Below are 23,223 nucleotides of genomic sequence, written 5' to 3' on the forward strand. Positions count from 1 at the left end.
AGATCCGGAGTCCGGAACCTCAGGCAAAGCAAGCAAAAAGTCCGGAGAGCCAGGCACAGAGACGAAGGAAACCTCCGGATCAACGAATCCGCCACCACGTTGTCCACACCTCGAATGTGCTGAGCAGACAGGGCCCGAAGATTCTTCTCTGCCCAGTCCGAAATGGAGCAGGCCACCAGATTTAGGGAAGAACTGCGGGTCCCCCCTGGTGATGGATATAGGCCACAGACACGGTGTTGTCCGATCTCACCAGGACATGGCAACCCCTCAGATGAATATGAAAAAAACGGAGCGCCCTCTCCACCGCAGATAACTCCCTCCAGTTGGACAACCTGTGAGACTCCACCGGGAGCCAACGAGCCTGCACAGCCCCATGTTCCAGAGTCGCCCCCCAGCCGGAAGCGCTGGCATCCGTGGTCACAACCAGAGGAGGAGGCAGACGGAACAACATCCCCGCGGAAAGGTGGAAAGGATCCAGCCACCACTGAAGAGCAGACACAATGTCCAATGACACGGGCACAGGGACCGCATAATCCAGGACAGGAAAGGGGACCCACCGCTGCACATGCCACATCAGAAGGCGCAGATGAACCCTGGCCCAGGGCACGGTGAAGACAGAAGCAGCCATGTGGCCCTGAACCTCCAGCCACTGAAGGAGGGGAGCCGAGGCTTGCGACAACAACTTCCTCAGCAAAGACTGAAGGCGACTAATCCGGGCCTCCGGCAGGAACACCTTGCCCAACACAGAATCGAACACAGCTCCGATGAAGGTCCTCCGAGTGGCAGGCTCCAGGTGGCAATTCGGCAAGTTGATCAAGAACCTGTGTTCCCTGAGCGTAGTCATGGTCAAGAGAAGGTGGTGAGACATGACCTCCAGGGACGGAGCCTGAACAATCCAGTCGTCGAGATACGGGAACACCAACACCCCCAGGAGATGGAGATGGGCCACCAAGGGAGCCACCACCTTGGTGAACACCCTGGGGGTGGACCGAAGACCAAAGGGAAGGACGCAGAACTGCCAGTGCTGTCCCTCCAGGCAGAAGCGCAGGAAACGCTGATCCCTCACAGCCACCGGGACGTGTAGGTACACATCCTGGAGGTCCAGAGTGGAGAACACCCAGCCTGACTGGATCAGCGGAATAACCTTCTGAAGAGTCTCCATCTTGAACGGGATCTTCCTCACGAACAAGTTCAGACCCCGAAGGTTGATGACCACCCTGAAGCCTCCTGTGATCTTCGGCACCACAAAGATGACGGATAGACGCCCAACCCCCTCTCCGCCATCGAAACAGAGACAACCGCAAGCTTTCTGACCAAAGAACAAACCCCGTCCGACAAGGCCAGGCGGCGGGAGGCATCCCGAGGAGAAGGGGTCACCACCACCCCGGATAGGGGAGAGGGGACAGGAACTCGATCCGGTAGTCCCTCGACAAGACATCCAGCACCCATCTGTCGAAGGTCGTCAGGCGCCACAAAGATGACGGATAGACGCCCAACCCCCTCTCCGCCATCGAAACAGGGACAACCGCAAGCTTTCTGACCAAAGAACAAACCCCGTCCGACAAGGCCAGGCGGCGGGAGGCATCCAGAGGAGAAGGGGTCACCACCACCCCGGATGGGGGAGGGGGGACAGGAACTCGATCCGGTAGTCCCTCGACAAGACATCCAGCACCCATCTGTCGGAGGTCGTCAGGCGCCAAGCAGGAAGGAACTGGCGAAGCCTCCCACCAACCAGAGGCGGACCACCAGCAAGAACGTTCCCCTGGACGGCATAGTCAGGAACGCTGCGGACCAGACCCGGCACCCTTCTGTGACTTCTTCGGAAACCTCTGTGGAAAAGACCTGCCAGTGCCACGTTGATTCCGAAAGGAGGACTGCTGAAACCTGGAAGGCTGGCGGAAAGTCCTGGCACCAGAGAAGGAAGAACCCCCTCGGGCGGAAGATCACGAAAGGACAAAGAATGCTTGCACTCCTTGAAGACCTTGTGTAGCTTCTCCTCCAGCGAGTCACCAAACAGACGGGCACCAGTGAAAGGCAGCCTCAAAGCCATGGAACGCTGGGCCGCGTCCGTCTTCCAATCCCGTAGTAACAGGTTACTGCGGGCAGCAATAGAGGAACCACAGGACATAGCAGAAGCCCTCACAGAATCAAAGGCGATGCCCGACAGGAATTCCGCCTGGCGCTCCATAGACTCCAGCAACTCCGGACAACTGGCACCCTCCTGCATGGATGAAAACAGGGACTTGAAATCGGTCAGCAAAGACTGGGCAACGTACGCCCCATAAATGCCAGAACAAATAGCCAGATGAGAAGCGGCATAAGACTTCTTCAGGGCAGAATCCCTTCTTGTCCACCCCGTACTTCAGAATGTTATCATCAGCCATGGAAGGACGACCCACAAGACTGGCCACCACAGAGTCCACAGGAATGGAATCAGGCAAAGTGTCCGCCATATCCCGCAATGGATAAAGTTTAGACATAAACCTGGGCATGGCAATATGATCCGGGTCCTTCCACTCCTTCAGCAGGACATCAGACACAAAGGGATGCACCGGCAAGGAAGAGGCAACAGGCTTCCGAAACTGCGGCAAGAGCGAATCCTGAGAGGTACTAGGTGCAGATTCATCAGGAAACCCCATGTTAAACCTAACATGGGAAAGGACGTCAGGCAAGAGATCCCTGGAAATGTACTTGCCCTGAAGATCAATAGCAGCCAGCGAGGACTCATCAGATTCAGCAGAGGAGGAATTATCGGAATAAAGGGCAGAAGAACAACAAAGACCAACAGCATCCTTTTTGGTCACCTTGAGAACAGAAAGAGTCTCCAGGATAAGGCGCTTAATCCGCTCATCATCAGCCTTCTTGGCACGCTTCACAGGAGGAGAGGAGTGCCCACTGGAACCAGGGGAAGAGGGAGGTACAGGGGAGGAATGCTTCCTCTTACGATGATGCTTCACCATGACCACACACCCAAGCACAAAGTAGTAACCAAAGAAGAATGAATACTACCAAGAAAAACACCTCCCCCCAGGGGACGACATATATATATATTTAGGGCACACCCAGCAATTAGCCCCCCCCCCACAAGCGAACAGAAAACAGGCAGTGAGGCAAGCCCCCGACCCCCCAGCCAACCTTAACCCGGCCAGAGGAAAAAAGGCGGAGGGGCGGGCAAATTGAAACCGCGGCCAAACAGCCGGCGCGGTAGCCAAAAACAGCAAAACACACCGAAGGGAAGATGAGGCCACTCACCCTGCGAGCCGCCAACCGACCCACCGACCTCCGGACTGGATGATAGGAAATGCCCCCACAGGACACCAGAGTGCCCGGAGCCCACCCGGACGTCCGACCACGACCAGCACCCAGCCAGGAACCAACACCGCGCATGCGCGAACACCGCGCATGCACGGACACAGAGAGCAGCCGGGCTCCGTACACAGACCCAGAGGAAGCCCGGCGAGATGACCGCAACAAACACTGGCCCCGCAGAGAGGAGGCAGTGATGAGCAAACACCGGAGGAGACACCCGGGCCCCCATTCAGAGAGGACCAGGTGCGAGCAGGAGAAACATGGGGAGGAGCGCGCCACACCACAGCCAAGCGCTCCCCTCCCACACCTGCATGACGACCGGAACAAGGATGCAGGATCAGCAACACTAAGGCAACAGCATCCCGAACAAGGCAACTGGGCAAGAAGAAAACCAGGAAGACCCGAGAAGCCAAGCAGGCCAGGTCAACTGAGCCCAGGAGGAGATAGAGAAGCCCAGCAGCCCCACTCCGAGGAATCCCCTGACGGTCCATGGGAGCCTCCCAGAGCCCAGCAGAGGAGGATCCACAGGACAAAGAAGCAGGTAAGCGCCCGGCACTCACCTCAGCGTCTCCCATCAAGTAATCCACCGACAGGAAACAAAACAGGATGTGCTTCTGGTGGTTAGGTCTGATATTCGACCTGGCAGGAGGGGGGGTGGAGCCTAAAAGCATTTCCTGTTTTGTTTCCTGTCTGTGGAATACCTCATGAGTGATGACTGGGTCGAGGACGAGAGGGACATAGAGGTAATGGTATTAGATGATGCTGGTAGAAGGATAAACAACAACATCTTTGGCTGTGTCTATTTGCACCCCTTAAAAACAAGACGAGAGACTACTTTGAGTAACATACTACCCATTATGAATAATCTCGAAGTTCAATTCCCAAATGATCTATGGTTGATAATGGGCGATTTTAACGCCAACTTAATGGATATTGATCCTACCCAATCCTCTCAAGTAACATCACTTAATGTAATGTTGGCAATACTGGAGATAAAACCCCAGTACCAACGGAAGGATTTGAACGGAATAAAATTAGACACAAAACTAAATCATCTTGGACTGCGCATCTTTAATGGAAGGATTGCCTCGGATCAACCGGCCGCATACTCCCATGTATCCTCCTCCCGAATGGCCACCCTAGACTACATATGGATATCACTCACTGCCTTCCATCAGGTATGGCAATTTTTGGTAACACCGTCTGCAGACAGCGGTCATTCCATTTTAACATGCAGTATTGCTCTCAGGCCACTATATCGTCCGACCACCAGTCTGATTGGGATGGCATCAAACTTACAGAAAGTAAGGAAATTACGATGGTCAGAAGGAAACCAGGAAGCAATTGAAACTGAGGTGGACAAGGCGAGACAGATTGCATTGCAATTGATTGTTTTTTTCTTACATTTGGGACAGGTTGGAAAGGTCATGCCTTGAATGGCTCCTCCATCACTCCTCTACCCGATGTAGCAGGTGATAGCCGGGATATATGATTTGGGGGGGCCATTAATAAAATCAAATTATAGATGGGTAAAAAGTGATTCCTTGTCGCTCTCCTTGTCTATCCAATGTCAGTCAGAACCCCTCAGTGAAAATTAATCCCATAATTTACTGCTACCCATTTATAAATCCTCATACAATTTGGTGAATTCATCAGTATGGAATAATTGTTGTTAATTATACATCTTAAAAGTTTTAGTACAAAACAAATGTAATTTCTGTGATAAACTGTCAGCTATTTTCTATTTGGTTTCTCGCAAGAGTTTTATTTTTTATTAATAATGGATATTAAAAATACATTAGCATATTCAGCATGAGAAAACGAGGAAGCTGAAGAACATTTTAATGATAAATAAGGACTGTATTAAATTTAAAAACCGACCATAGGCGGTAATATTGCATATGGTTGATTAAAATGATTAATTGAGAACATGAGCATCTGTCACCAGGAGGGCAACATTGTAACTTAAATCTGATCTTCACTTTACAGAAGAACCGAAGAAGTCTCCGATACTTTTTGTGTTGGGTAAGTTTGACTCCTAACTAATGAACTGTATTCTGCGCCATGTGTTCAACACATCATGTGGCTTTTCATGTGCTGAGCACAGCTGGCAACCGAGAGGTACATCTATTTGCTTCCTGCAGTTTTACAGCATTTAGGTTATGCACAAATGTTAATGAGCGCTCATTTTTTTATCCGTTGGCTTGATATTAAAATGCAAGATGCCAGTATATGAAGTTTGAAGATTCAGTAACGTTCATGAAACCAATGCTAATGTGTTTCTGTCTCATCATCCGACTAATTATTGGTGTCTCATAGGTATGAATAGGGATCAGTAAGAAATTTGGAATTTACCCAATTTAACAAGGGCCGATTTCATGGTCGGGGCAGGGGGCCTGCCCATCCAGCCTTTAACGCAGGTGAGGGCAGTTGAAGAAGGAAGTATGAGCTTTTGCAAGGATGCCTGCTTTGTGGAAGCGCTTGAGTATGTTGAATCGGGCGAAGCGTGAAATTTGTTGCTAAAGGATGCTGCAGAGACTTATGTAGCTGATAGGTTTCAATCTGTCCATAGCCGAGTATTATTATCAATGCGCTGTTTGTTTGAAAAAAAATCAACAGCATATTTTGCAGACAAAGTGAAAATTGCACACATTCATTGCACCAACCATTTCTCTTGTTTGTTTCAAAATGTTGACATCTCACCCCAAAACCCCAAAATGTTGGCATCTCTGATTGCAATTAATTTACCCCATGTAAGGGCAGGTAAAACTTAAGAGCGCATATCCTACTTTTTACATACAGTGCACCCTGCCCAATGAGCTCTTGGGGCCAACCTTAGGGGTGGCTCAAATGTATTAATAAGGAAGGTTTAGGCCCGACAAAAGGTTTATTTTGCCAAGTCGAAATGGCAGTTTAAAAAACTACACCATATGCTGCAGTCGTAGGCGTGAGTCCTGTTTTAAAATTCTACTTTAATGGGTGGCACATGAAGTGCTGCAGGCCCACTGGAAGCTTTTAATTTACAATCCCTAGGTACATGTAGGACCATTTACTAGGTACTTACAAGTAAATTAAATGTGCTAATTCGGTGTAGGCCTATTTTGCTGTATTTGAAAGAGAAGGCACAAGCACTTTAGCATTGGTTAACAGAGGTAAAATGCACAGAGTCCTAAAGCCAACAAAAAAAATTCAACAAAACAGCAGGGGTGAAGGCAAGCTGTTTGGGGGGAATACCACTCCAAGAATGGCAGGTCTAACAAAGGGCCTGCCTCGTGAAAACAAATACAGCTTAGACCAGAGAAGGAAATCAGAAATTGATGGAGAGGTGATACAGTCAGAATGAGACCTAAGCAGATGTTAAGGTGGGTATTAAAATATTTAGCTTGAATTCAGGAGCAGCTTCTTATCAGGGGCTAAGGGGCATAGCCCTGCCTCCATTGAGGAAAAACTATCTGCCCTTTAAGTTTGCTGCTAAAGACTTAACTGAGCAGTGTTCATGAAAGCATGGGTTTGCGGTTTTGGTTAACACTGTCCGTGTGTAAGCCAGTCCTCTCCAAGCTCCTAATGAAAGAAGGTGGGGGAGGGGGTGAGGGATGATTCATCTACAGATTTTGTTTCAAAATGAAACACTGTATGACGATGTCTGGAGTGTGCATTTATGGGTTGTATTTCAGCTACAATGCCCTAACATAGGCAAAATCCTTTCTCTTTACCAGACTTACTTCTCATGCCTCAGTCAGCAAAGTATCTGCTAAAATGTCACTGTCATTGTGCACATCAGTGCATCCCTAAGGCTAATGAGGAGCCACACAGTGCAGCAGGCGTAGGATCCCAAGTACTGTCCTAGCATCTTATAGGGCTGTGCTTCCAGTCGTATCAAGAAGCTTGGAGAGGGATGAAGGTGGGTGTTCTCCCTTCAAAACACGGCCTTTCTGCTCTTTCTGACTCCTCATTGGGAATTATGGCTTGCCCATTCTAGTGCCCAGCACCAGATTCCGGCTGTGCTACTGCCATCCATGTTCCATCTAAGAAAGAAAGGTAAATACAAAATAATGTTATTTCACTCTGGATGTATGTGTGAATGTGTCTGTGAGTGATTGACAGGGACAGATAGTGAGCTTGAATGAATGTGTTAGAAAGTGGCAATGAGAGTGAAATTTGGAATCTGTATGAATAAGTGTACGCTAGTGCGAGGGAGTGGGAGGAGTGTGAGTTTGTAATAAGGAGTGAGTGCTTGCAAATTGTGAGAGGGTGTGAAAGGGCTCTAGGTGTGTAGTGCAGAGCCCAAAGTTGGTTAGTCAGAAAGGGTGAGTGTGTATGTGTTTGTAAGTAAGATTGAGGACCATTGAGTACGAGTATGTTTGTGTGAGGGTAACTGTGATTGGGAGTGAGGAGCAGCATGACAGTGTGAGTTACAGTTGTTATACAGTTCCTAAGAATTAAGTAGGACTGTGTATCTGGACAACATAAACTTCAGAATATGGGGACTCAGCTCACACATGTCATCAGAAATGTTGGGCTGGTTTCTAGCTTGTTCACAGTTCCGCCGTCGGAACAACTGACCTTACACGGGTACCAGATGGTATCAGCAACATTGAACATGACCACTCTTATTCCCTAAGGAAATCTTGAAAACACATTTATCCTTTCATTGTTACTCTTGCATGCCGAAGGTAATCATAAGAAAGATACGAAAATGGGTTTTCAAACATTTATTGGAATAATTGTAGTCTTGTTTAGAAAGCATGAGCTGCAATTATTAGGCAGATGAAACAAAGCATTGTAATCAGCATTACAAGAATGGTGAAAAAGGTAAACTGTATAACCATTATAACATTACTATATGATTATACTCCTACCTAATAATATCTATACTATTGAGAGCATAGCAGGAGTACCCTCTGCCAGATCCATTGGGATAGCCTAACCCCCAATACCTGAATGTGATGTATCAGGAAGCCGGTCTGATGTAGAGCAGGCTACTGTCCTTTGCAGGACAAAGGTTAGAGCCAGCAGGGCTGCTTCTCGGTCACAGTGCACCGCATTCCAGGACAATCCTAGCAGAAGTGCTCCCTTGATGAATGTAGCACAGAGGCTATTTCTATAATAAAAACATCATTCCGATTGCACTGTGCCAAATGTGCAAAGCTGATGCAATGGTTTGTCTGGAGCCTTAGACCTGTCTCCAGGTCTATGTACCTAGCCTTGGACAGAGTGCACGAATAATATGATAATACTTACTAAGAAATTACCTGAATGTACAGTAAGTAGCTTCTCGGTACATTATCATGTAAGTGTAAAACATGTAAAAAGTCACCATTAAAAAATATGTTAAGCTAAAAAATGAAACTAAAATTGAGACTTAGAGTGGGCCCTGGAGTACTGTACAACACAGTGAAAGAGGGGGAAGACAATGATTGTGAGAGAGTGGGAGTATGAGTGAGAGAGTGTGAGTGAGTGAGAGTGTGTTTGTTTGTGTGTTTATGATTTTGAGTCTGCTACTGGCCATGGCGTACTCAATATAATTCTGGGCTTATGGCGGCAAAAATGGTAACCTGCTGCTGCTGGCATAATGGGGGAAATTTTTACCTTAAGAAAGGGCACCCATGGAAAAATGCAGACCCTGACATACTAGAAGGAAGTCATTATTGGCATGAGCCCTGTGGCAAAAATGCTGGCACTTGCATACTGGAGGAAATTATTGGCCTTGGGCACTCATGGTAATTGCAGGTAATGCTTGGTATAAGTTAGGGCACCCGAGGCAAAATGCAGACCTTGAAATACTGGAAGAAATATTTAACATAAAGGCAAAATGCTGGTCTTGGCCTATTGGAGATAATTATTTGCCTTGAAGACGGAAGCCATGGCATATTGGGTCCAAGGGGCCGTGTTGTGGCAAGCAAACTGTGATAAAAATTCTGCCTCTGAAATACTTGAGGTAATTTTTTAGATATGGGCCATCCATGGTATGTGGGCAATATCAGTCGCAAAATACTGGTACTGGAATATTGTATGTATATATTGGCATGGGAATATTCACAACAAAATGCTGGCATAATTAAGGTAATTCTTAACACATGGGCCATTCTCTAGGGAAGTTTAGAAACAAAATGGGTTGAACTATTGGCAAATATTATGCCCCACCCTTTTAAAGATAACCAGTTGACACAACTTGAATGATTCTGATGTATTGGCATGTCGCTGTGTTTATTTGCACACAGTAACCAATTTCACATTATGAACATTCATTGCTTCATGGTGCTATCCATGGTAAAATGCTGGCCCAGGCATAGTTGTCGTAATTCTGATGGCATTGTGGTAATCCATGACATGAGGGTGCCCAACCAGAGTGGAATGTTGGACCTGGTATAATGGTGATTATTCTAGCCACATTTCGGACATCCATGATTTCATGATGTCTAGACTTGGTATGATGCAGACACTCACATATTAAATCCAATTCTTACCATATTTTGGACATCCATGTCCTGATGGTGCCGAACCATAGCTTAAGGCTAGCAATAGCATCCTTATGAAATTATTCTTCAAATGCACCATGTTGATGTCATAATCTCAAAATGTTCCTGGGTTGAGCAAACCTGCAACGCCCTGTTGAGAGTCAGGTTTGCTTGGCACACCATGAAAGCATTGAATTGTTTCATGGTCAGAAGAAAACTGTGCGGTAAAAGACATTAATTTGCCCCGTTTTTTAAAACTTTTCTAAAGAGGAGAACAACCTTGAATTCAGTACCGGATAGTGGGAGCATACGTTTTGCAGAATGCCATTTGTACCAGTTTTACCGACTTCCCATTAAATATCGCATGCTCAAGTTAAGCAATATCCTTACAAAGACCAGGCAGAGGTGTCAGAGTGATGTCAGTGATGAAAATTATAGATGTCAGGATATCACCCAGAATGGCAGCATTTCATCTCCTGGTAAAATTATCAGACTTTAACCTGCACCAAGATGTCATTGTTTGGAATTGTATGTTCACCTGTACATTTAGGCTTTTATTGGAGTACTCACTCATTAAGCAGTAGCATTACACTATACAGTCAAACGACTGTTGCAAGATAAATGAACTGACTCTATCAACCCTGAAACATATATATCTACATGCGCTTCTGTAATTTCAATAAAATTCTTTGATATTTCAAATGTATTTGATATTTTGTTTGATGTTGTCAATGAGGGATCACCAATTTATTATCTTCATGCTTTTGGTTTCATAAAAGGACAATAGCGCCTTATCTAATTCCTCAAGAAGTCTGAAGCGACGGTATAAACTGTTCTATGGCAACACATATTGTCCTGAAACCAAGTCACAGTTTCCCATCGAGTCAATTGTTCACTTACGTGGACCTTTTGTGGTTGCCAGAGTCCATTTTCTCAGTACTGACGGGCAAGTGCCAGCTGCTCTCAGGTTGTCGGTCTGGGAGTTGCTCAGATGTTCATCGTGCCATTCGCATGTGCGCCACTAATACTTGCCTGCTCAGTGCTTCCAAAGACTGGCATTCTGGTTTTGAGACCTCAAGCACCATTGGAATAACCAGCAGCAAATACTTGTACTAGTAGACCTGGTATGCACAAGAATCTGTGGGTCCAGATATGAAAAAGTTGCTTTAATAACATTTGCCAATGAAACATGCTAACATTTCCCTCACAATGGTCTAAACATGTATTAATGTTTTTAACCATGTACAGAGAATGACCAATTAAAGCACATAATTCTCATGATACGCTTTAACATTTCATGTAAAGTTGCACCTCGTATCACTGGAGCACTTAGATAACCCTTGTTATTTTCCCAACTGAGCTATAGTTCAGGGTCAGTTATCTGTAGTCCCTTCCCTTCCCTACAGTTTGCGATTTCTTGAGGGTGCTTCAAAAAGCATCATCAGACCTTATGTCAGAAGGGAGCTGTTAGAAACGGGATTCCTGGTCGGCTGTGGTATGCACCCAGGACAGGCAGGAACAACCACTCTAGTCAGGGTAAGCTAGATACACAATAAGATAAGCTGTGCTCACCCTCTGGTAGCTTGGCACAGAGCAGTAAGTCTTTTCAACAAAGGCAATGTGTGAAATATTTGTGCAACACACACACAGCAGCATAATGAATGACTACAACACAAAAAGACTCCACACAGGTTTAGAAAATACAGACAATGTATCTTACTAAAACAAGACCAAAACTACAAAAATTCAATTAATTGAAGTCGAAACATATTTTTTTAAAGAATAAACTAAAAATAGTGTTCAGAAATCACTAGCAGTCAAAAGGTTAATTGAGGTAGCTTTGCATATCCAGTGTTCAAGTTTACCTCGATGGACAGCAGGCTGACTAAAGTACTGTTGGAAGCCGAACTCCCAGTCACGCACTACTGTCACCAAGTGTGAGACACAGGGCTCCCCACTCAACGTTAGGCCAAGTAAGGACACCATTTGAGATAGCCCACCTCACCCCCTTAGTAGCTTGGCCTGAGCAGCCAGTCCTTTCTCCAAGGCATGAGTGTACATTATGTGCAATCACGCCCACAGCAACCCCATGGTGACATCACAAATGGACTCCACACGAGTTTGATAAAAACGAGTATGAACTTTATACAAAAAGATATACGATCAGACCACACGATACATAAACCAACATGGAATAAAGGGTAATATTCGTTCCGGCTGGCTGGTAGGTTCAAATCCAAAACACCACTTTCAAAATGCTATACTGGTCGTAATGCTAGAATCACACACGTTGCAATGGACAAACACTAGTGTGCTGCATAATGATACAATCCTGTGCTGGGCAATGGAGAAATAATACAATGCGAAACGATACACCCGGTACCTTGCAAAGGGAGAAATAATGCAATGCGTACCGCTACAATGATGTACTGTGTAAAGAAGGAACAATGCAATGCGTCACACCCTAATCACGTACTTTGCAATGAAGAAATAATGCAATGCGGGCCGCTACAATCATGTACTCTGCAATTAAGGAATAATGCATTGCGTAACTACAATCATGTACTTTGCAATGAAGAAATAATGCAATGCGGCCCGCTACAATCCTGTACTTTGTAATGGAGAAATAATGCAATGCATAGCGCTACAATTGTGTACTTCGTTATGCAGAAATAATGTCAGGCATCATAAGACAGTCCGGTAGTTCGTTAGCAGCAATATTGGCAATGTATATGACGACAATCAGCCTCTTCGATACCAGTTGCCCCACATGTATCAACAATGACATAAAGTACAGCTTCTTACTCGGGTCCCAGTACTGCCACTCCTTTCGTCAGTATGGGCCCCAATCTGAGCTGAAGCAAAAGCTCACGTCGTCAGAAGGACTGAGAGGCAGAGAGAGTGTCCCTCTGAACCCACACCCCGCCCAAGTAGTGATCCACGTTACCTGGGGGTGCGACCCCTCTCTCCTCTCCTCCTTCAGCGAACTGGGCCTACCATGCAGAACTTTCTCAATGGGCCTCAGCTGCTTGGCCTGGCAGCTCTACTCCTCCGGGGCTGCTGGTCCGGGCTGCGACTGTTAGGAAGGTCTCAGGTGGCTGCAGGGCAAATGTACCTCACGCCCCTGAGATTACTTTCACGTTCACCACTGCACCCTCCGGGTATCTTCTGGCATGAAGCCACACACACAACGTTGATGGGACTCCATGTCGACTTTGAGTGCATGCTCACCAGGTACTCCTTCCTGCGGTCTCAGTTGGCTCCAAGACATGGACAACGCCCTGCAGAGACTCACTTTCATCCAAGGCACACGATGATCAGCCTATCACCTCCAGGTTGCACCAAAGCACACACACTGCTTCACTGAGACATACTACAACTCCGGTGCCTCGATATCCAGGCACTCTTCACCAACGCCTTTGGCCGCACCACGACATGCTCACTGTGTCCGAGCCTCACTTCTCATACGACGCACTCGATGACCAGGCGCTCTACACCAACGCCTCTGATGCACCCTGACCAGCACCCTGCGTGTCCGAGACTCGCACCACTTCCGATGCACTCGTTGGTCAGGTGCTCCTCACCAACGCCTCCTGTGCACCACGATAAGCACCCTGCGTGTCCCAGACTCACTCCACCGCCGATACACACGCCGACCAGGCACTCTTCACCAGCGCCTACGCTGCACCACAACACACACCCTGCACGTCCGAGTCTCACTTCAGCTTTGGTGCACACGCTGACCAGGCGCTCCTCACTAACGCCTGTGGTGCACCACGACACACACCCTGCACGTCCAAGACTCACTTCACATTCGATGCCCACGTTGACCAGGCGCTGTTTACCAATGCCTCCTGCACCATGACCCCCTCCCAGCACGTCCGAGTCTCACTCCTCCTTCGTGTGTCCAAGATAACAGGACACACCTTCCGAGGGTCTCAAGCTGCCACAACACGCCCCCACAGCATTGCTTGAAACTTCTCTGGAAACTTTTATGTTCCTGTGTTTCCAAACAGGGAGCCAGCTCACCTCGGGCCCTTGGGATAGAAGACACAGCACAACGCACCGTCTTTGTCAAGCAGGCGGACCCAGCGCACCAAGCACAGTCCCAACAGCTTCTTCCTTAGTTAAAACAGCAAACTGCAGAACAGCCCCAGATCATGAAGCAAGGGTTGGTCTTTCCACAGCAGTCTCTTCAGTTGTTCTTTCCTTAGCACAGGTTTCTCTTGACCACAAAATGGGTCTAAGCCTTTTTAGTCTCAATCCATTTCAGTTCCATTCCAACATTCATGGGTCTCAGCTCTCATAGTTATACCCCTAAATTTCTTTGAAGTTCGTTGTGCTCAGGGGTCCTTGAACCCTGCCTAAATCAGTTCTGCGTGTCTCCCTCCCAGTGTCACCTTTCTCCCTTTGATACTGGGGGTCTGGATCCTTAATCACTCAGCAGGAGATTGGTCAATTGTTTTATAGCTGCAACGCAGGCCTCTTCACCTCCCGGGCTTCTCCTCCACCTACTCTCCAGAGGCAGGTCAGCCTGGTGCTATCTCAACCCCTCACTTGGGTCAAAACCTCCCCCAGCTCCTCTCATATTTCAGATCCAGACAGTCAATCCACATTCAGCAGAGACACACAAAAAAGCTTAAAGCACAAAACCCAGCCACTTTCTAAAAGAGTGGTTTCTGAACACACAGTGACAAAACCACGTTCATAGAAAGATTTGAGTTCATACATACTAAACTTCACCTCCCCATTATAAACTTATAAGAAACTAGGCTACCAAAACACAATATCCAGCCTTCCCATTCTGCCCACCAGTGAAAACGAAATGGAGTGTTTTTCACTGTCAGGACATAGCACACACCTACGTATATGTCCTGCCTTTTACTTACACTGCACCCTGCCCAGGGGTTACCCGTGACCTACCACAGGGGTGCCTAATGTATATGCAAAAGGGAAAGTATGGCCTCACAAGTGGTTGCACTTGTCAGGACAATATGCTAACTTAGCAAACTGCGCTCAGGAACTACACTGCAGGCCTGAGTTCCCTTCTCTGCGTGCCTTTGCATTATTAGCACTGGCACACACAGTGCACATAACTAGGGACTTTACTAGATAGGCAAACATACCAATCATGGCCAACCAATTACCATTACACTTTACATAGGGAACACATACTTTGACACTGATCAGCAGTGGTAAAGTCCCCAAAGCATCTAAATTGGCAACTCTATGTCAGGAAAACGGTCTGGGGGAAAGCAAAACGTTTAGGGAACTTTAGCCAAAAAGCCAAGTCCTACAAGTACCCAGACAGGTCTGCTGTAGAAATGCCTCGGAATGGGTTTTGGTTAACGGAGAGAGTCTACCGCATCATTGTAGAGCTGTGCAAAAAGAGTCCTGCGTCGAGCTACTCTGAAGTAAATACGCTGCGGCAGTGGCACGCTGTGCAGGTTGTGGGGCTGCTGTCATCAGACACACTCTACGTCAGCATCAAAGGGCAATGTGGCAGAATTTTTCACTCTGTCGATGAAATGAGTCGGTTCTTGCTTAAAACAGCTGCAGAACCCACTTCTGAGGCCCAGAGCTTGGAAAGGAGCACCTTAGGCAAGGTTATGGCTCTCTGAGAGCAAAGTCTAACAGTGCCAGTGTTGTGTTCTAATCTAGGACCCCGATCAATACTGTGACCATATGCCCCTATACGGCTATAATACATTCATACCCCGATAATGGCATAAACGATCAAGAGCGATATTTCAGAAACTCGTCTCTGGCCTAAAACGATCAGAGCCACATTTCAGAATCTCTTCCTCTGCAGCTCATTACAGCAGATGACACAGCAGAAGCCACTATCTTAGATTCCTAGATTACACTCCGAGTTCTTCAACAAGATAAAACTCAGCAACCTGGGAAAGCCCCGCTTGCTATGTTTTGATTAGTAATAGAACTCTAATGAGCACTGAGAGACGATCACTTCCTAGTGACATCTTTATTGACGTCTTATGTCCAAAAACTTACGTCAAACAAGGCACCTTTCAGGTATAAATATTACCAACGTTGCCTTAAGCAAACGCGACGACGACATCGATGATAGCGATGGTGTGGTGAATACAGGAGCAGAACAGCTGTCCCTTGCAGAGCCCAGCAGATGCAAGCAGCCCACGGACGCTGCCCCTCCTCCTCCTTGACACGCTGAGAGAGACGCTGTCTTTTCTCTTGCCGAGAAAATCCAGCTCCGGCGTTTCCAGCCTACTCTTGCGAGTGACTGGGATATCGAGTCCTAGAAGGAGATAGAAGACCTCCAACATTCTATTTCAGAGGTATGGTGTTGACTAAACCCTTAGAGAGAATTCTTGAAGCAAACCTTGGCAAAACCAACTTAACTAAAACTGCTACTTACTTACTCCCTCCCAAGTATTAGGCTTAGGTCAGGTACACTGGGGTAGGCGTAGTTAGAAGCACCAGTTGAGTACGTTAGTCAAATGTATATATGAATGTATATATTTTATTCATTTTAACCATTGTATGGCTAAGAAACCATATCAATGCTTTTACAGTATTATTTCGCAATCCTCATTTTACTGTACGCACTTTTTATAATAACTAATCTTGCAATTGTGGCAATTCATTTCTCTTGTACGAGAAGAAAGACTGTTCAATAAATAATACCTTTTTATTGAAAACGCCCGTCTCTCTATTCTCTGCATCTTGGTGAGTAAAGTAATCTGCACAACTGACTGAGTAAAATAACTGTCTATTGTTTCACACGACTCTATAGATTGACGTTTATGCGGTTGTTGGAAAACTGAATCCCTTCTTGTCTGTACCAGGGAAGCTGATCACTTCCTATTCAGTCAAGAAAGTTTCCAGTGACCTCTGAGCTAGTTGGTACAAACCCAATTAAGTTTAGCATAGTCAGTAGAGACCTGGAAGACCGCACTTCTACGTCTATACTACTGTTTATGTTATTCCAATGTGCAGGGCCTATAGGGAAAATAGGAACTACACTACACCAGCAGAATTGTAAGAAGTCTTTCACAAAAAAGGAGGCAAGCAAGCCCTTGGAGATCTTTAGAAGGAGGGAAGGCAGAGTCCTTCCAGCAGAGTCGGTAAGCAATAGGAAGCAGGGCAACAAGCAGAAAGAAGTTCAGTTGAGTGCGTTAAGCAGCACAGCAGTCCTTCTGACAGAGGTTCAATTCAAGATCTAGAAGTGTCTTAGGGGGTCAGAGACCCTGTACTTATATCCAAAAGTGCCTTTGATGTAGGGGGTGACTTAAGAGGAAATCTTTGAAGTTCATAAGGATCCCTTTCAACCCAGTCTTATCTGCCAGGCTAACCTGGGGGGGTGTAAATCAGTGCTTTGTGTGGGGGCAGGGCACTACCTTTTGAATTGTAAGTGTCAGTCTCTCCCATTCCTCCATTCCCAGGAAGACCCATCAGAATGCAAATGAGTCCAGCTAAGTGCTTAAAATGCAGATGAGCCTCACCAACCTGTATCTGTGATAGTCTAGAGGGAATGCATAAAGTGTCGGTTTCACCCAACCCAGACGTGTATGGGAGACAGGTGGTCAAGCACAAAGAGCAGGAAGTACAGAGAAATGTCCTCTTTGTAAATGTGAATGATGAGGGATGTGAATGGGGATGATTAGTTGACTGGGGTGAGAGTTTGATTTGCTCAAACGCTCCGTCCATCATCCCCTTTTGTTTCCCTTTTTTTCTCCCTAAGTTGGCAGGGTATGCTTAGACGTGAGTCCCTTGCTCACTTGGCCACTGGATTCAAGATAGCCTGGCTTATGAGGATTATGAATCCGAAACAGGTCCCAGGATGCTTGTTTCCGGTCCAGGGAAGACATGGCTTGGCAGTTCGGGCTGGACTGTTCCATGAGGCACAGGGTCAGACTGATTTGCATATGGCCATGTCTGAACTGGGGTGGCTGAGTTAGCTAAAGAATGGTGATGGATTAAACCCAGATCAGTTGACTGAGGGTGAGTGTTTGATTTGCTCAAACGCTCCGCCTATCATCCCCTTTTGTATCGCTTTGTTCGCCCTAAGTTGGAAGGGTATGCTCAGACGTGAGTCCCTTGCTCACTTGGCCACTGGATTCAAGATAACCTGGCTGATGAGGATTATGAATCCGAAACCGGTCCCATGATGCTTGTTTCCGGTCAAGGGAAGACATGGCTTGGCAGTCCGGGCTGGACTGTTCCCATGAGGCACAGGTTCAGACTGATTTGCATATGGCCATGTCTGAACTGGGGTGGCTGAGTGAGCTAAAGAATGGTGATGGATTAAACCCAGATCAGTTGACTGGGGGTGAGTGTTTGATTTGCTCAAATGCTCCGCCCATCATCCCCTTTTGTATCCCTCTTTCTAAATGTGGAATTTGTAAAACAGTAATGTTAAATCCAGCTTCATCAGTTAGGAATATTTATCATTATGATTCTAAACATATGAAACATGAAAAAGCTACTCTTCTCTGATCAGGAATTACACCTCAAAGTGTATTAAGAAATTCCCAATGCTGGCCTATGAGAGCGTAAGGCCTGACAGTAGGGAAAAAATAGGCTGATTGTCACTACCAGGACATGCAAGTGTATGTCCTACCTTTTTTGTACCTTTCACTTACATGGCACCCTGCCCTTAGGCTTACTTAGGGCCTACCTTAGGGTTGACTTTTATGTAATGAAAGGGGAGTTTAATGCTTGACAAATAGCTTTAAATACTTTTCAAAGTGTCAGTAAACTGCACACACAGGCCCTGTAGTGGCAAGCCTGAGACAGGTTTGAAAGGCTACTTCTGTTGGTGGCACAACCAGTAATGTAGAACACTAGTAGCATTTGAAGTACAGACCCTGGGTATATGGTATATCACTTTACAAGGGAGGGGAGGCAGAATCCTTCCAGCAGAGTCCGTAAGCAACATGATGCAGGGCAACAAGCAGAAAAGCAGTCCAGTTGTGTGCTTTAAGCAGCACCTTCCTTCTGACAGAGGTTCTACTCAAGATCTAGAAGTGTCTTGTTTTAGGGGGTCAGAGACCCTGTACTTATATCCAAAAGTGCCTTTGATGTTGGGGGTGACTTAAGGGGAACTCTCTGAAGTTCACAAGGATCCACATTACACCCAGTCTTATCTGTCAGGCTAACCCGGGTAGGGGATAAATCAGTGCTTTGTGTGTGGGATGGACGCTACCTATTGAAGGGTAAGTGTCAGTCTCTTCCTTCCTCCATGCCCAGGAAGACCCATCAGAATGCAAATGAGTCCAGATAAGTGCTTAGAATGCAGATGAGCCTCACCTACCTGTGTTTGTGGTAGTCTAGAGGGAATGCACAAAGTGTAGCTCTCACCCAACCCAGACATGTATTGGAGACAGGTTGTCAAGCACAAAGAGCAGGAAGTACAGAGAAATGTCCTCTTTCTAAATGTGCCGTTTCTAAAACAGTTATGTTAAATCCTGCTTCATCAGTCAGGAGGATTTATCATTATGATTCCAAACATATGAAACATGAAAAAGCTACTCTTTTCTGATCAGGACTTACACCTTAAAAGTGTATTAAGAAAATTCCCAATGCCGTCCTATGGGAGGGTGAGGCCTGACAGTAGTGAAAATAGGCTGTTTGTCACTACCAGGACATGCCAAACATGCAAGTGTATGTCCTATCTTATGCGTACCTTTGATTTGCATGGCACCCTGACCTTAGGCTCACTTAGGGCCTACCTTAGGGGTGACGTTGATGTAATAAAAGGGGAGTTTAATGCTTGACAAATTGTTTTAAATGCCAAGCCATAGTGTCAGTAACCTCACACACAGGCTCTGGAGTGGCAAGCCTAGACAGGTTTGAAAGTCTACTTCTGTGGGTGGCACAACCAGTAATGTAGCCCACTAGTAGCATTTGAAGTACAGACCCTGGGTATATGGTATACCACTTTACAAGGGACATAATAGTACAGCAATTTGCCAATCAATTATACACCAATGTCATCATGTTTAGAGAAGCACATACACTTTAGCACTGTTTAGTAGTCGTAAAATGTTCACAGTCCCAAGGCCAACAAAAATAATCAGCAATTTGAGAGGCAAAAGGAAAAAATCAGGGGAAATACCACCCTAAGGATGACAGGTCTAGCACCACTATACATTGACGATGAGAAGAATAGGACAAAGCCGATTTTGCATTTCAGTTTTACTTTTGAAGCTCCACTGAGTTGTGTCCTCTACACAACAATTGTACCTGGTCACCCCTCACTATCATGGTTCAAGCTACACTCAATGGGATCTAACTGTATAGATTATTATTAGAATCCCATACTAATACATAATATTCACTTTGATTATTCACTTCCTTTGCTTGAGTGAGTTTGTGGGCTTAGGTTTCCCCAGTTTACTGTCAATCTTTACGACAGTTTAGATAGCTAATTGAAGAGCCCAAAAATGAATAGGCACCAGATAAAATGTACAACAACCAATTCCCAATCATCCAGAAGCATTTTGAATAAGTCACCTCTGTTTGAACCATGAACTTCCAGGCATCTTCCTGTGTATTTGTTCAGCCATGGTGCAGTGGCAGTTTTTGCAACCATTCTGGGCATGCCCCTCTTTACACTATGAGGATTGTTATGAAGACATTGAACTTTATCTCTGTCTCCACACAGAGCCAATAAGGTGTTATAAAGGCAGCTTTGCTGTGGCTGTTTTTATGAAGGTTTAAACACATTCTGGCTTTTTAGTTCTATTGTCCTTGTAACCTCACATTCGTTTTTTTGGGGAGACCAGTGTTGAAGATTTTAAGTCAATATACACAGGAGAAGATAGATACACATGGCAGCCTATTGGAAAGCCAACCCTTGTACGAGCTACTCTGGGTGAGGTTCTATGTATTAAACATTGCTATGTCCTTACATCTATGTGCAAATGTATCTGAAAAATTATACACCTATTGGAGGAACCATGGAGAAAATGGGAAAAAGGGTAAAAAGGGATCCTGATACAGATTCACTGGGTAGATTTGTCTCATTCACCGCATGCTTCCGAGAACATCTTCTATGCATACCAAGGACTTTGAGGGAGTAAGGACTAGCTATGAGGTAAATAAAATATGAAAGGATTAGATTTTGACAAACTCCTGAGGCACAGCCGGGAGCAGCTTGCGTTACTGCATACTTTGTGCTTTTAAACTTGTGAAACTTGCATTTTTAAATATTTCACCTACCTATTCCTCTCACAACTCTAGTGTGCAGGAACCTCCCCACGAGTAAAAACGAGCGCTAGCAAAGGCGAAATCGCCCATACTTCCATCGCCATTACCCTCGCCCTGACCTGGGACACGCCCACTCAGAGGCCACGCCTCCTGCTAGTGTTCAAAAGGCGCGCTGATCAGCGAGTGCGCTGATTAGATTTTGACAAACTCCTGAGGCACAGCCGGGAGCAGCTTGCGTTACTGCATACTTTGTGCTTTTAAACTTGTGAAACTTGCATTTTTAAATATTTCACCTACCTATTCCTCTCACAACTCTAGTGTGCAGGAACCTCCCCACGAGTAAAAACGAGCGCTAGCAAAGGCGAAATCGCCCATACTTCCATCGCCATTACCCTCGCCCTGACCTGGGACACGCCCACTCAGAGGCCACGCCCCCTGCTAGTGTTTAAAAGGCGCGCTGATCAGCGAGTGCGCTGATTAGATTTTGACAAACTCCTGAGGCACAGCCGGGAGCAGCTTGCGTTACTGCATACTTTGTGCTTTTAAACTTGTGAAACTTGCATTTTTAAATATTTCACCTACCTATTCCTCTCACAACTCTAGTGTGCAGGAACCTCCCCACGAGTAAAAACGAGCGCTAGCAAAGGCGAAATCGCCCATACTTCCATCGCCATTACCCTCGCCCTGACCTGGGACACGCCCACTCAGAGGCCACGCCCCCTGCTAGTGTTCAAAAGGCGCGCTGATCAGCGAGTGCGCTGATTAGATTTTGACAAACTCCTGAGGCACAGCCGGGAGCAGCTTGCGTTACTGCATACTTTGTGCTTTTAAACTTGTGAAACTTGCATTTTTAAATATTTCACCTACCTATTCCTCTCACAACTCTAGTGTGCAGGAACCTTCCCACGAGTAAAAACGAGCGCTAGCAAAGGCGAAATCGCCCATACTTCCATCGCCATTACCCTCGCCCTGACCTGGGACACGCCCACTCAGAGGCCACGCCCCCTCCCTTCGTTTTCCCACCATAAATATGTGCATGTACCGGAAGCGCAGCGGACGAGCGCAGCGGGCGCGACGATTGCGCACCGAAGACGCGCCTAAGACAAGCCCGTCTGCGCCCGTCCGCGACCTGCCGGGACCAGGGCCAGACCATGCTGCCCGCTCCTTTGTCTACTCCAGGTCTGTCCTCTTGAGTATTCGAAATAAGGAACAGAGCTTGTTACCAAGGGGCACTATTAATCGACTCTGCGCACTCGGTATTCTGCCTCAGGGCTGTCATCTGACTACTCCGGCCTTAGAACACACTCAAATAGACCCGCAAATTCCATCGCTCACCATCTTCTATCTAAACACTCGCTCCCTGCCAAAACATCAGTTGGATGTTTTCCTTCTGCTGGACACGGAGAAACCAGATATTCTCCTACTCACGGAGACATGGTTAACTCCCAACTCCGCCCCTGATATAATAGCGGCGCTCCCACCTAACTATTATATCATCCACGCAGATCGTGTCAGCGGGAAAGGGGGAGGAGTTGCAGCTATTATCCGTTCCAACTTGATTGTCACCTCCCTCACCGGCCTTTCACTGGATAACACAGACAACCTTGTGCTGAAAATTACTACCTCCCAATCAACAATTGCGTGTGTACTATTGTACAGACCTCCGACCCCGATGCCATCATTTCCTATGAATCTGGCTGACCAACTTGCTAATCTAGCACTCGAACATCCTAAAATATTCCTAATAGGAGATTTAAACTACTGGTACAAAGACCCCCTAGAAGGCCCACAATCGGCCGAGCTGACTGACCTTCTATCCAACCTAAATTTCAATCAATTAGTTTCCTCTGCCACCCACTGCAAAGGTCACATCCTAGACCAGGTGTGGTCCAATACCACCTGTACAACTGCCCCAACCATACTACCTTGCCTCTGGTCTGATCACGCACTCCTTCAATTTAAACTATGTATCGCCCCTGCCACCACTACCGCATTAGGCGGAGGCGGGTTAGCGAGGAACTGCAATACAATGAACAAAACAGCATTCCTAGAGTCATTAGCCAATACCATCCCTCCCCTCAAGATGAGATTGATCCCTCAGTATCCATGCTTACCAACTGGCTAAACACGGCCAGTGATCTCCATGCCCCTTTTAAAAAAATCAGACTGGCACGACGTGCCGATGCCAACCGCTGGTTTTCCACTGATCTAAAAGTGAGGAAACTGGCCCTACGGCAATTAGAACGTCACTGGCGTCGCAACTACG

At 46.5% G+C, this 23,223-nt stretch overlaps 1 protein-coding gene across 1 annotated transcript in view; it reads left to right on the forward strand.

Annotated features, from left to right (window-relative positions):
* The window catches only part of AK5 (adenylate kinase 5), a 2,618,000-nt gene that overhangs the window by 2,118,719 nt on the left and 476,058 nt on the right, over positions 1-23,223 (forward strand). Inside the window, exon 10 of the mRNA XM_086954134.1 lies at positions 5,299-5,334. Within this exon, the coding sequence (XP_086810260.1) occupies positions 5,299-5,334 (36 nt within the window). The remainder of the gene's footprint in view (positions 1-5,298; positions 5,335-23,223) is intronic.

Source organism: Lissotriton vulgaris, chromosome 1_1 (assembly GCF_964263255.1).
Source record: "Lissotriton vulgaris chromosome 1_1, aLisVul1.2, whole genome shotgun sequence".
NCBI lineage: Eukaryota > Metazoa > Chordata > Amphibia > Caudata > Salamandridae > Lissotriton > Lissotriton vulgaris.